At 37.8% G+C, this 14,897-nt stretch overlaps 1 protein-coding gene across 1 annotated transcript in view; it reads left to right on the plus strand.

Annotated features, from left to right (window-relative positions):
* LOC139784022 (venom dipeptidyl peptidase 4) overlaps nt 1-14,897 on the plus strand; it is a 44,575-nt gene that overhangs the window by 18,126 nt on the left and 11,552 nt on the right. The window contains exons 4-6 of the mRNA XM_071723189.1: nt 701-923; nt 7,925-8,112; nt 13,595-13,789. Of these exons, the coding sequence (XP_071579290.1) occupies nt 701-923; nt 7,925-8,112; nt 13,595-13,789 (606 nt within the window). The remainder of the gene's footprint in view (nt 1-700; nt 924-7,924; nt 8,113-13,594; nt 13,790-14,897) is intronic.

A 14,897-nucleotide genomic window follows, 5' to 3' on the forward strand; every position in this document is an offset into this window, starting at 1 on the left:
CGGCTTGATGGCCCAGAATGGGAGCGACTCTCAATAAATCGACAACCGGGGGATCTCTTCGGTGACAGCGCGCGCGCGCGCGCGCGCGCGGTCCATATGGAAATTGCGTGCACTTCCGTTTAGCGGGCGTCCTACTCCGCTTCTCGTATTCCGCGCGCTGATGGAACACTCCGCTGTCTGGAGAACATGTGGCTGGTTGGCGGAGAGAAGGCAGGGATTAGCGCAGGACACGAGATAATAGTCCGCTAAATACACCTCGCGCTGGGACACGTCTTGGCGTGGTGTTAGCATCGAGCTAGTGAACAATTTGTCTTCGCCGGTTATCGCATATCTTAGGCGTCGCAACAGGTGTTCTCCATGTCCCATAATGCAGATAGTGAAAAACTAATTTCTTAGCGGTAATGTGACGTCGGCGCGAGACACTTGGCCGACGTCATTCTAACGCAAACGTTAATATAATTTCCTCGCTGCGCTTGCACGCGTGACGCAATGATTACCACTTTATTATACCGCGCAAAAGTAATTAAGATCCTAAAATTACATAATTGTTCATGTATTCCAAAAGAAAGAAAGAAAGTTCCAAAAATATACATATACAGTTAGCCAAAGAAATTAATCGCGCGAAGACGTCGGATTTATGAAGGCAAACCTGATCGTAGTACATTTGTCGAAGGAAAATATATACTTATTTTTGTTACAGATACTACTTGGCCACCTCGGAACGCGAGTCGGCGGTTCAGCATCTGTACAGAGTGTCGCTGCTGGATCCGGGGCACAAGTCGGCGTGTTTGACTTGTAACGTTGTCAGGGAGAGGGACGGCAGCCGCTGTTTGTACAACAGCGCTAAATTCTCCACTGACAATTCGCATTACGTGCTCACTTGCGCCGGACCCGGAGTACCCGATATAGCCATCTACAATAAGGTACGCATCTATCTGACACTTCTATCTTTCTCGCAGCTCTGTCTACCGTAAACCGTCTTGAAACTTAGAAAGGTTTTATACGTTTTTCTAATTAAAACAATTTTTAAAGAATATAGGTATTAGCTATGAAGTGTAGAGATAAGATCTTTACAATATCAATCACTTAATCAATATTAATAAAATACGCTAATAAAACTATTGTGAAAATAGATTATGCGTTTGATAAGAGAGATAATTAGCAGCGATGTACAATGACGCGAAACGTAGAGCAGCGTACGGTCATTCTTTCGTAAAATAAACACGACGATACGGGTGTACCTAAAAAATTTGGAATGCGTAACGGCATGGAATTGTATAATTATGCATTACATAATTTGCGTACGTTACGCGCCTAAATTTCGGTCTTCGAAGCAATTAATATCTGAAATTCAAAATAATGAGCGATAATCCATCAGATTTCGGACCTCTAATTTCATTAGGCGATGGGAACGTAACAGGTATCTCGTATATTCCCGCTTTCTCCCGTACCAGTTCCAAGCTTTGAGCGCAATGTTATTGCTGCGCGGCGCGTTTGATAGGTTTCATCAATCATTACGTTGTATGCAGCCCAGATTTCTACAAATTTGATCCCCTCCGAATAGAGCGAGAGCGCGCGCGCGAAAGAGAGAGAATTCGTGCATATATCCTGCGAAATTCCTTTTGCTCCGCGCGTTGCATTACAAATCACAATATTATATCCGGAACCGCAAACAATGATCTTTCGCATCGCACGCGCGCGCGCGCGCGCGCGCATTTGCATACGATATAGACGTATGGATGACGGCCGCGTAATTCTGCTAGTGAGAGGTACACGAACCCGCGGGTGGATTCGCTATCAGACAAGCGAATCGAATAAATTTTGTTACAGCAATAGAATACGCGTAGTAGGTACTATGTGCCGCGATTTAGTCCTGGAACGCTGCGCGCTGCGAGTAATATACGAGCGGCGGCCTGCACACCGGTGCAGTGCACGGTGCGGCGGTGGTAACGACATAACAAAGCTCGAAATCCCGCGCGCAAAACACATTGCGCCCGCGATACCCGTTCGCTCGGCCTAATCAGATCGAAATCACGCCGAGACAGATTATCGCGACATTGTTGGCGACCTCGTAAAAAGCACAATACACGGCAAACGCGATTGCACGCTGGCGATGCGTTAAGCCGCGAGTAAACTCCCTCGTATTGTTTTTGAATTCGTAGAAGGGGAATAATTGAACGCGTAAACCGAAAAGTTATTTATTTTCACGCGCCGATGTAACCCGAATCATGCATATTCGAACGTGTAATTAGAACTTGTATAGTAATTAAATGCAAAAATGGGGAAAAAGTAGACTTTTATTGCGATTAAATTGCTGAAAACTGAAAATTGTTGGAAATTGAAAAAAATAAGCTGCCGTATCGTGTTTCAAAGTGACGGTGCGCTGCAAAACTATTCAAATGTTGCCTCGGCTCTGTCTCTCTGGCCTATTTGACCGCATGCAATGCCTGCAACCATTTTCGACCCGGTCACGTTTTGTATCAATTTCCAATTTTGCCAACGTAAATAAAACACGTTGAGAGAAATGACGCAATCAACAACAGCCGTTGGTTGGAATCGACGATTCGGAAGTGTCGCGTATAAATTTAATATAAATTTAATAACTTACCAGAGTGAACAATGTTGCAGAATAAAACAAAATTTGTCGCTCATAGTCTTTGGTGTAACACTCGTCAAAAAAAATTTTGCGTCACTTTTGAATTTATCGAATAACAAACCTCGCTTAAATCTCTAACGAATTATTTTTTAAATATAATAAATTTAAATGATTATAAAGAATACGTTTTAATATTGTTCGAACGTTAATTAAAATTACGTTAATTAAGAAGATGACTGTCGAATATTCTGTAAAATGCTGAATATTATTACGATAGAACTCGCAGAACTCTTTTTGATGAAGAAGCAAACGTGTGTAGGAGTAGCTTAGCCGTAACTTTTCTATTTAAAAGCATTGTTATGCCAATTTGATATGTAATCAGAATGCACATGGTCATACGCATTCATGTATGCGATATTATCGCTTTTATAGCGATATTCTCGATAGCGCCCGCATGATGGTGATCGCGTCATGTTTGCAAAATGAAATCGATAGTTATGCATGTTAATATGTCAGTGTTGCTGTTTAATAAGTTCCAATATTTGTTAATATTGAGATATTTCGAAATCTTTGTATTATACAATTTTTATGAGACGAGAAACAGAGAGAGGAAAGAGGAAAATCGGTTCGAGGAGAAGCTCCTACTTGATCGGTATACATACTCAGGCCTTTACGCCAAGTCATTCTAGATCGACGTTTTATGAGGAAGATAGAAGAAGATTGATGAAGGCATTAACGAGTATCTCTCGACAAAAGAAGAGAAATAAATTTAAAAATACTGTAAAACTTATTTGTATAATATTTATATAATTATAACGAAATATATTTTTTTAATATTAAAGGATCTCAATTGTAAAATGTAGCTTTTTGCGCGGAATTCCGATAATTTCATATCGCACGTGATTTTAATCGCTATTCAATTCAATTCAATTGTCTCTTCCTCCTTCCAAATTGTTATAGCCATAGTGTCGACAAATAAAATATATTTAATTAATTATGATTAGCAGATTTACTTGATTAATTAACAATTAATCAACATTGGTGAAATCGTGATAGCCGTTATGGTATTCATGTATGTAAATATTAAACTTGATTAACTGCTCATATTAACGCAAACACGCGTTTATTATAACTTCTAATTACTACATTTTGTATACGAACTCTGCCAAGAGCATATTATGTAGCGAGCATGTTAGCGCGTGTATTATGGTGTTTTCTGTACAAACATTATAAAATTTTATGCATATTCCATTCTCATTCATGAACCGTATTTGTGAGATACTTATTGTTACTGCTTTTTTTTAAGTATTAAATTCTTCTTAAATATTGAATTTTTTAAAATTAAAATTTAAAAAAAATTGTTTAGTTTATTATTTATTTTAGATGATTAATAATAATATGAGAGTTTATTAAATATATAGAAGATATCACTTACAATTATTAATTGCAGGAGGCAATAAGGGAAGCAATTTTATCGAAAAGTCTTCATAACCCGTAATAAATAAAAATCATGCAAAATTCAAAAATTGATCTAATAGAATAAAATTATAAAATAAGTTATATAAATACATATTACTCGAGAATAAACAATTACGTCTATTGTTCTTTTATCGTCTCCATAAAACTTCAATCCAGAATTATTTGGTACAAAAGGCTGAGTATACTAGTCTAGAAGGAACGCCTCCTCAGACCGATTTTCCTCTTCCCCCTTTCCAGTCTATCTATAATCTATCCATCCATTTGCTTATTCGCCAATCTACCTGCGCGCCCGCCGTTCTCGGAGAAAAAGTTTGCGGTCGGATGAAAGTTTCATTACTTTCGATAATCAAATTCCTCCGTCGACTTTCCATGATGACAGGCGGGTCGGGGCGTCGCAAATTATCGGAGCAAGAAAAGGAAGAATCTAGCAAAAAACGATGACGGATTGTTCACATACGAGGGAGATCTAAATCGGCAAATTAATTTTAATAACAATTGAGAGCACCGCCGAAATAAAAATGCACGTACCACATTTTTTACTCTCGATCAGCTTTAAATAGACTGGTTCAAGTTTCTATTTAGCTTTCGTTGATATCAATTTAAATTATATAATATAATAAAATAATAAAATACACTGAAACTACACTAAAATATAATAAGATAATACATGTACGTATACAATAATATAATAAAATATAAATTTTATACAGCTAGGTATCTTAGGGCGTTTTAAAATGTCTCGGTTCACCACCGCGCTAGTACGGAGTACGCTCAATTTACATCGAGCTATCTCTTTTGTAATCTGATTACCGCAGCGACAGACGGACGGAGGAGGAAAGGGATCAAGTGGAACTGATCGAACACTTGGAGGGCGCCTGACGCGCAAAATGTCGAGAACGAATCCACGTGCTTTATCGCGATCAGCGGAGCGAAAATCTGACTATCCGGCGCCTTTATCGCTTATTTTCGCGCGGCCGCTTAATGCTGATAATTGGTCTTCTCGCCCGGGAAACCGTCGACAATGAGCGTTAATCCAATTACGTTAAAGAGCGACCTTGTCGATGAAATTCGCGTTTCCAGACCCGTGCGGATCGGGTCTGCTTTCTTTCGTCTTTGGCCGTTTTAATTAACAAATAGTCGTACATCTCTCTTTTGCTTCGTAAGGTCTACAAGGAATAATTATGGATAATCTATAAACGCGCTTAAACAGATTTTTATCCATGCACTTTTATCATATTGTAACAAGTCGCGAAATATTATACCATCCACACTTACTTTCTCGATCTTCTTAAAATCAAAATGATCATAAACACTCGTTATTGATTTGCAGATGAGATATCGCATTTATGAAAACTTTCCGCGTAAAAGAGCGCGGTGATATTTTATACACCACCGCACACGTTTTTAATATCATTTTTCGAGGATTAATAGAGCGATTTGTTATACGCGAATATTACACGTGCATCAGCGAAGTCGCAAACAGGCACGTACAAAATCCCCTCTGGAATCTCTTTGTCGATCTTCGCTGCACTTTGACGCGATTTATGAGGCACTCCTGCATGCCGATCCAATTACGTCGATATTATGATACGGACTATTATCGAAATTTACAAAAGGCTCAAAGTGATGCCAATTGATTGCGCTTGACTCTCCCGATATGCCATTATTACCCTCCGTTGCGCCGGAAGAGAAACTCTTCCATCGCTGGGAAAATTCGTATATAATTCACGCAGCGAGATTTTTCATTAATTTAGAGTTGATTTTTTTTTCTCGCGAGCGATTAACAATGACTCCAAGCTCGCGGTATGCAAATACAATTCTACCACAATTCTAACTCGCGGCTGAGTTTCCATGACGATAAAGTTCAAATAAGTTACATACCATTATTTGAACTTTTCTCTTGTTCTCTCCGCGCTCTGGAAAGGAAAAAATATCGAGCGCTTTTATTGTAGGTATACGCGACAAATTAAACGAGAATGTCGAATTCTATTCTTCCTTGCAGGTTAGTATTTATCATTAAACTTGATTAAGCTGGAAGTTGAAATAAAATTTTGTTTAATTAATAATTAATTTATAATTTGAGAGCGACTTTTTAAAAGATTGAAAAAGTATAAATAATATATTTAATATATTTAACCCTTAAATGCCACACCTCTCAAGAATCTCGTAAATGACACATGGGGTCTAAAAGACCCCAGCATGAAAAATGTCTCCTTACTTATTGATTTTTTGATATTTAGTTATGAAAATTATTTTCAATGTTGTTCAAGGCTTAGAAAAGAGAATAAAATGCTTATATTGTTAAAATTTCAATTTCAACATAGTATAAAAAATTAAGATCGCCAACAGTTAAAATATTGGCTCCAAAATCAAAAAAATAAAAAATAATAAATAAATAAATATGAGCTTCATTTTTTACGGGAACATTTGAAAATATATCATTCTAAAGGGTCTGGGGTCCGCTGGACCCCGGGTGGCATTTAAGGGTTAAGGAATAAATTGTAATATATTTAAGGAATTTGTTTTTATATATCTCTCAAAGAGCTAAAATCCACTGTAAAATTAACACTGTAGAGTGAAAAGTGCTCCGTTGCTTCTTGGCTTCTTCAAAACTTAATCAACTTATCCTTATACGTGTAGCATATTCGCAACGGCGCAAACTTGCGGCCGTCCTATATATCTGGTGCAGCAAACCGCGAGAGGGAGGGGGAAAAAAATATATATATATATCCGCCTCTCGATCGAAAATCGATATCGCCACGTCATACCGCGATCGGTACGGGATTCCCACAAAAGCCGGAAACCACCTCGCCAGAGATCGCCTGTCATTCGACGAAGAAACTTCGGTAACGCGGATCCGCGAGCGCGAACACCCGGAGAAAAAGTTCTCGCGGCAGCGATGCAAAATCGAGATTCGCCGTCGGGTCGGCGCGGCGTCGAACTCTCGTCGAGTGCTCGCGACGCACAAAAGCGCGCAGATTGCGCGTTACATTTGCCCCGAGCGTCAAGAAGGGCGTGGGTTGGCGGGAAAGGGGGTGCGGAACTCGCGGGTAAACTCGGTTCGCAAAAACGCGGACTGGGAAACTTCGGCGTGGGTAAATCGCCCTAGCGCCCTTGGAGGCGAGCATTGGCTCCCCCGTTCCGACTTTTCTAATGTAATTTTTTATCGCGGGATAAATCGCGAATACCCTCGCTTCCTGTCCCGTCACGCTGAGGAGAAGGAAAAAACTACTTCGGACAACTACCCGCGAAAGTGGCTGCCCTTTGAACCGAATCGATTCCGACCGGCAAACCGCGCTCGAAGGATGCGATTGAAGTTGCGAAGTACTTTAGGGAAGGCAAACCGCTAAACGTTCTTCTGACTTCTCGCAAGTTTGCGGAAGTGTCTCCGAGTGTGTTGACGATGTTATTCACCGCCTTCGGCGTGTAACCAGCTATCGCGATTATGACGATGTCAGAGTCAGGAAGTGACCAGCGATTGATGGTATCCAAAGCGGATGAAGATGGAAGAAAAATTGAGCTTTGAAAAGATAGATAGTCGTTATTATGATGTCGGATAAATATCATAAATGGCGAATGGCCAGTAGTTAACCTACCTATGCAAAACGCATAAGATTAATATTCGTTTAGTTTGTTGCGTATTAAAGTTTGCAATCAGTCGGTGCTGATTTAATATCTTTTTTACAGTTTTAGATTTAAGCTTTTGCGATTTCCAATTCTATCATTGTGGAATTTAATTTTTTAACGAAAATTTTAATGTTAAATAAAATAATTGAATTAAAAAATAATATGAAATAATATTAAAATAATATTAATTTCATTAATTTCTTCTTGCTTTTCTACTTTCAGAATACCACGTTGCTCTCCGTGTGGGAGGACAATAATGTAGTGACTGATATAATAATGGAAAAATCGCAGCCGATCGTCCATAGATATAGAGTCCCAGTTCCTGGTGGCTTTAATGCCCAGGTGAGGCTCCTGATACCACCGGGTGCTGACTTGAGCGGTGCCACCAAGTATCCCATGCTGGTTTACGTGTAAGTTCTTTAGTTTCTTCAACGAACAAAATCTCTCTCTTAGATAAAGATATACCTGCGCATTCGTATTGCTCCCCTAGTCACATAATTCGAAATTCTGTGTTTTCGTTTTAGAACTCGATTACATTCGAGTTATAAAGAAATGTACAATTTATATTTTATTTTCTATGAATAAAAATTTTTCTATAGAGTGACAAGGATGACATGCGAAATATTTTACACAAAAAATATCTGTGAACAATATTTAAATCTTATGTGAATGTTAATTTACTTATTTTTTTGCTTAATATTTTATGCATCTATTTTACATGCGGCACAGTGGGACACCCAGTGTTCTTTTTCCGCTTTTTCAGCAAAGTTTAAGAAAATCGATCTGATACGAAAATTCCTGACACAAAGGGTTAATCTCTGGAAGTCTGTAAGATGATAAACACAAATAAAAATAAGTTTTCTAAAAAATAGACGCAAGAGACATTTATAATTGATACATATTCGACTTCGCGAACATTAATTAAGATCATACTGGACACGTGACACATCGTGCTCAGCTATCAAAAGCTCACTTGCCAGCTATCATCCGAGTTCTTAAATTGCGTCGTTTTTCGGCGTCGCGTATATCTCGGCGTTCACTTAAAAGCATCCATATTTTCCGCGGCGCGACAAGAAATGTGACAACGCACTCCGCGGGCGTCATCAATCGGTTCCGTCATAATGCACTCGCGAGATAAGCGTAATGGAGGAGCGCGGTGACGAACGTGCGGCAGCGAAGCGTATAGTCTACACCGTGACGTGAAAACGAAGCTCTCCTTTACGTGGCCTGAATTAGGACGGGATGTAAAACCGTACCGAAGCGATGAGTCATTCCGTATTCAGTCTCACGAACGAAAACTTCAGCAGCCTCCACGATAAAAGCGGGGGAGCGTTATATCGATCGACCCCCGGCGCCCGTATTTCTTCTAACGACGAAGAAATAACACGATCGTCAAAAGAGAGCTCGGAAACCAAACGCGTGACATCCGCTTGCGTTTTCTAATTGAGTCTTTTTTTATATATTTTAAAATACAGGGTGTTTCCTAAGTAAGTATAAAAAATTGAAGGGCCTATTCCGTGGCTTATTTTAGGAAGAAAAGGTCCTATAAACACATACCCTGAACTGCTTCATTTTCAAATACGGGTTTACAAAGTTGTGAAAAAAAATGAAATTTCGAAAATCTGGAAAACGTTTAAAGATATTTTATTCAAATTTGGTATGGTGGTATTAAGAATCATTTTTCAGTATCGATAAAACATTTTTAGATCCACCAGGGGTGTGCGTCTTTAACACCCTGTATTTTGAAAACAAAGCAGTTTAAAGCATATATTTATAGGACTTTTTTTCCAAAAATAAGCCACGGAATATCCCCTTCAATTTCTTGTACTTACTTAGGGAACACCCTGTATAGTTTAAAATGCAGCTTTTAAAGTACAGTATCTTGCAAAAATATTTTTACGTTTCATCGACGTGAGTACATAGAAAATTGTATAGAGAAAATTATTCGTTTGCATTAATTACGCTTGTGCGAACGGTAATCTTGTTGCGTGAAGATAATTCTTCTTTGAAGTTATTAGTCGTTGTCGTAATGGTCAGTCGGATGAGCTTTTCATGTTTTCCGTATTTAGAAGGTGCACGTGTACGCGACAATGACGTCGCCAGCGCGACGCTCGAGGCCGATATAACTTTCCGGCGTAAATCCTAATAACACCTAATTTGTAGGCGGCCCTGGCCGAGCTCGAACTTTTGAAAGTACAAAGAGCTTACGATGGAAGTTACCGCGATGTCCATCCCTAAAGTGCAGGCAAGCTTCACGTTGCGCATTAACGGTCACGGGAAAGATAAAGAACTAACGCCATGCCATCGTTACGAACTCTACTCTTTTCTTAAAACCAGAAAATTTTAATTTGATAGGAATTCCGTAAAAATATATCCAGCATTGAGAAACTGCAAAAGAATTTATTTGATTGGATCTAAAAATGTTTCATCGATACTGGAATGGTCCTTAATACCACGCATACCAAATCTGATTTGAGAAGAATTATTTTGATGCAATCTAGACGGCCGTAATTCCATAATTTAGTTTAACAAAATTTATTAAGATTTGTTAACATTATTAGATTTATCAAGATTGATTAAAATTTATTAAAATTTATCTAACAGTGTTAAAATTGATTTATTTATACCGTTTTATTCAATTATTCCATATCTATATGTGAAGAAAAAAATTCCAAAAAGGAATTTTCTTTTTTTCTTAAAATCTTCATATAAATGCATGGCAATTAATATAATTTATACATCGTTTTTAATGCTGTGTCTCATTGTCCGTATTAGATGTAAATTTTGGCCGACTGTGAGAGATGCAAAATGACGATGAATGAATAAAGTTGAACTCATAGAAGAACTATCGCAATTGCCACGATAGACGCGTCTCGTTCGCTCGACGATGGCGAATAAAGAGAAGTTTGAGTTTCCACCGTTCGCTTTATAGTGAAGTAATTGTACTGTCCTCGTGTTTGAAACGGTATATTGGATCGCGCCGGAGTTTTCACATATCACGGGTATCCGGGCGATCGCTTGTTCTCTCTGGTTTTCAATGAAATTTCCTATAGGTTCAATCTAGATCATCGATCGCGCGACGCCCAGCGTCCGCGATACGAGACGTTTTCGTCGAAACCGACGACGGGCCGTCGACCTCTCCGTGAAATCAGTGCTCTCGATGCTGTGTAAATGAGTATTCCTTCCTGTATTTCGCGGTTAATACGTATCGCTATGTTTCGAGACTTTCGAATATGCGACTTATATCAAACGGTATTAAAATGCTTTTTATTATTATTTTTTTATTTTAATTAAAATAGAGTCATAACGTCATTAAAGTTTCTGCTGCTACACATCGTGTGCAATTTCTGTTACTATTTTGAGGCGGCTGACAGTCTTATTAACTGCAAACTGCGAAGAAAACTAGGAAGAAAAGTTCCCTTTCTCCTTCTATTTCTTTTCCATTTTTTTCAAGTATAAAAAAATGAGAACCTTGATAAAGTTTCAATGCCCATTTCAATAATATTAGTACTCTATTTTCATGCGTTTATGCACTTATAACGAGGTTTCTCGCTCAATGTAAGCACGCGATATCAGTCTCTCCTCGTTGCGATACAATAACATCGGCACGATGAAGAGCGCCGCTCGATATATACATCGCGTTTCTAGCCGCTGTAACACAGTTCAAACTCGTAAATCCAACTCTTTATTCCCCCCCCCCTCAATTCGCTTTATTATAAAGACATGAAGTACTCTCGCGTGATTACGTCGCTTTCTGCGTCGGAAATAGTACGAGATTACACGTGACACGATTTACATGCGATTACACGAGGTTACTGCGGATCAGCATAATGTTAACCGTACAATGAATTTAAAGTGGTATGATAACAATTGATTAATTTCTAAGCGATATTTGAGTTAGTAATTCTTGACACAGCTAAAGTTCACTTTTTATTGATTGTCTCGTATGCGGATTAAAAAATAATAAAAAGGGTAAATGTTTATATAAATTAACGTGTAGCTTTCCAGTTCAAGAAGGATATTGCGATTTCTCTTTTTATTTAACTTTAAATGCCATTTGCTAAATTCTAAATCAAGTTTGAGAATCAATCTATTGAGAAATTTATTATATAGCTTAATATATTAATTAGCGTTAATCACACTATATTATAAATATCTGCAGTAATTAATATTTTTGAAAAATTTTGTAAAATTTTTAACACACTGTTAGCAGTGTGAAATTATACTCATTTTGAATCATTTTGAATCATTCCTATATAGGTCGCTACTCAATATGTCGTTAATTTAACTAACAAGTTGTAAGCCAATGAAGTTAAAATAACATTGTTCTGTGTTAAAATAATATATTTCGACACATGGTAGTTAAAAATAACAAAATGTTATCTAACTCCAGGTATTGGTTTAAATTTCATCCTTTAATATTTAACATTGCAGTTAAGAAATGCACGTGTAAAGATAAAACGACATGCCAGAAACTGCAAATCGCATTAGCAATTAATTACACGTGTGATTTAATAAAGAAGAAATTATTTCAGATATTTTGCTTCCTCATAGAGGAAGCTTTGTGATGGTGAAAAAAAAGTGTGCAAGTAGAAACTTGCACATTGCTTCTTCATAGTTTTTAAGTGTGCAAGTAAAAACTTGCACATTGCTTTCTCATAGTTTTTAAGTGTGCAAGTAGAAACCTGCCCATTGCTTCCTTATAGTTTTTAAGTGTGCAAGTAGAAACCTTCGCTCATAAAGCTTCCTCTATGAGGAAGCCAAAACAAATAAATACTAATAATTATACATACAATAAAATACAAGCTTCCTCATAGAGGAGCTTTGTGAGAGAAGGTTTCTACTTGCACACTTAAAAACTATAAGGAAGCAATGTGCAGGTTTCTATTTTTCTTTCTTCAGCGTTCTTATTTTTTCATCTCGCGTTTATGGCTTTCCTATACGAGCTATAGTATCCGACGGAGCAGATCATCGGTTATCATTACGGTCTATTTCGCTTCGATTGCACTATGCGTGTTTCACGATACTATCGAGTGTCGTATCGCCGTCATTCTCGAGAACATTCGCGTTTATATCACGCCATCCACGGGATATCACTACTATCCGTCTTTATTTCCACGTCAGTGTCGGCGATGTCCCATCTTGAAAATGCGCCGTATCAGAAAAGCCATCTTCGTTCTCGAACTTCCATTTCCTAATTCTCGTCACCGTTTGGCTCCTCTCTTCGCGCGCGCGTCCCCTCGTCTTTGAGCCTCTCCCGCGGAAGTGGCAACAAGGTTTTCCGCAAACGACCGTCGAGAACCCGTAAATGAGCGTGGAAGTCGAGAAAATTGCTCGCTAAACAATCGGGAGAGTAGCCGGCTATATCTGCTAAATCTAATAACGAGATTAGAGTTTTTTTTTTACGAAGAGGAAAAGACCAATTTGGCCGAGCATATTGCAACGTCTAAATAGATTCAATTATCGGAGCCATTATCGCGTTATATATTACACGTCCCTTATTTTACACTTATTTTAAATTATATTAACAATTTTATAACTACTGCATAAATGTGCATAATTTGTACTCTTTATTTATAAATTAACTTTTATTTTAATTTATGAACTGCTCTCTATTTATAAATTTATAAATAAGATATCTAGTTTCTTTCTTCCTCATCACACAATTTTCAAAAAATTAAACGCCAATGTGAGACTCAAAAATAATAAAAATCAAGATATAGCTATATTTCTCTATCTTAATTTGTGCAATTATAAAAGAATCAAGTTTGCAACGCGTAAAATGAACAGATATGTGTATACGTAAAATTGTGAAGAGGCGCGAGCGATGAGAGATACCGATAATGTGGTGTTCCGACGACCTGTGTGTCACGCAATCTGTCTGCCTTTCAGGTACGGCGGCCCGGATTCGTTTCAGGTGACGGAGAAATTTAACATCGATTGGGGCACGTATCTCGTGACAAACAAAAGTATCATATACGCCGCCATCGACGGTCGCGGCTCCGGATTAATGGGTAACGACATGCTGTTCGCCGGATACCGGCGCCTCGGCACCGTCGAAATTGTCGATCAGATTAACGTTACCAGGTAAGTTTAACTGTCGTAAAATAATTTCGATTGTCGACTTTCGATTTCCAAAAAAATCACTCAATACTGATTATAGGCCAGTCATCTCCCAGGTTGCAACCACCATAAATCGCTTTGATTTGAGGTGCTCTAAGTGGGATTTATTTTGCTTTGCAAAATTAATGCGCAATAAAAAGTTATTAACAATATTATCAACAAAAAATGCGATTTTTTTTATTTTTTCTCAAATATCTCGAAAACTAAGCAAGATAGGGTTACTAACTATACGTACCTTTTTTGTAGAGCGTAAAATTATCTACAATAATGATCTGAACAACATTTATCGTCAAGTGCAAAAAACGGTTTTGCAATATGGTTCAATAATGATGCGAAAAATCACGTAAATTTTAATGAAAAATAATTATTTTAGTGTAAAAAAAGCGTTATCCGACCTGTGCGCAATATTGGATAACTTTGCGTGTCAGTAAAAAAATCAGCGTTCGTCGTACGAAAAAAATACAAGGGTCCATTTTTGTTGCAAATTTCGTCCACAACAAGATGCATACGATAAAATTCGTCTGAAATAAATTCTAAGGCCTGAAAACAGCGAAAAACTAAGACTATTCCAAAAAATCAAAATTTTTTGCTTACATAGCTACAAACTAAAGAAAAAGGGTCTAAAAAATCGGTTACACCATGAAAAGTATTCTTTGTCGTTCTCAGATAATGTGTGATTTTTTTGAGATTTTTAATTCCATTTTAAATGACGGAAAAAAATCACCGGCGCAACATCAAAAAAACGATGAAATCGAGGGTTTTCGAGGTCCGAGTCTCGGACTTTGACGGCGCGTGCAAGCTAAACGACTGACTTGACGATAAATGTTGTTCAGATCATTATTGTAGATAATTTTACGCTCTACAAAAAAGTTACGTATAGTTAGTAACCCTATCTTGCTTAGTTTTCGAGATATTTGAGAAAAAATAAAAAAATCGCATTTTTTGTTGATAATATTGTTAATAACTTTTTATTGCGTATTAATTTTGCGAAGCAAAATAAATCCCACTTAGAGCACCTCAAATCAAAGCGATTCATGGTGGTTGCAACCTGGGAAGATTAATTGGAAGGTTC

This window comes from Temnothorax nylanderi, unplaced genomic scaffold (genome assembly GCF_030848795.1).
Source record: "Temnothorax nylanderi isolate EJ_2023f unplaced genomic scaffold, tnyl_v1.0 TNYL_tig0572_pilon, whole genome shotgun sequence".
Taxonomy (NCBI): Eukaryota; Metazoa; Arthropoda; class Insecta; order Hymenoptera; family Formicidae; genus Temnothorax; species Temnothorax nylanderi.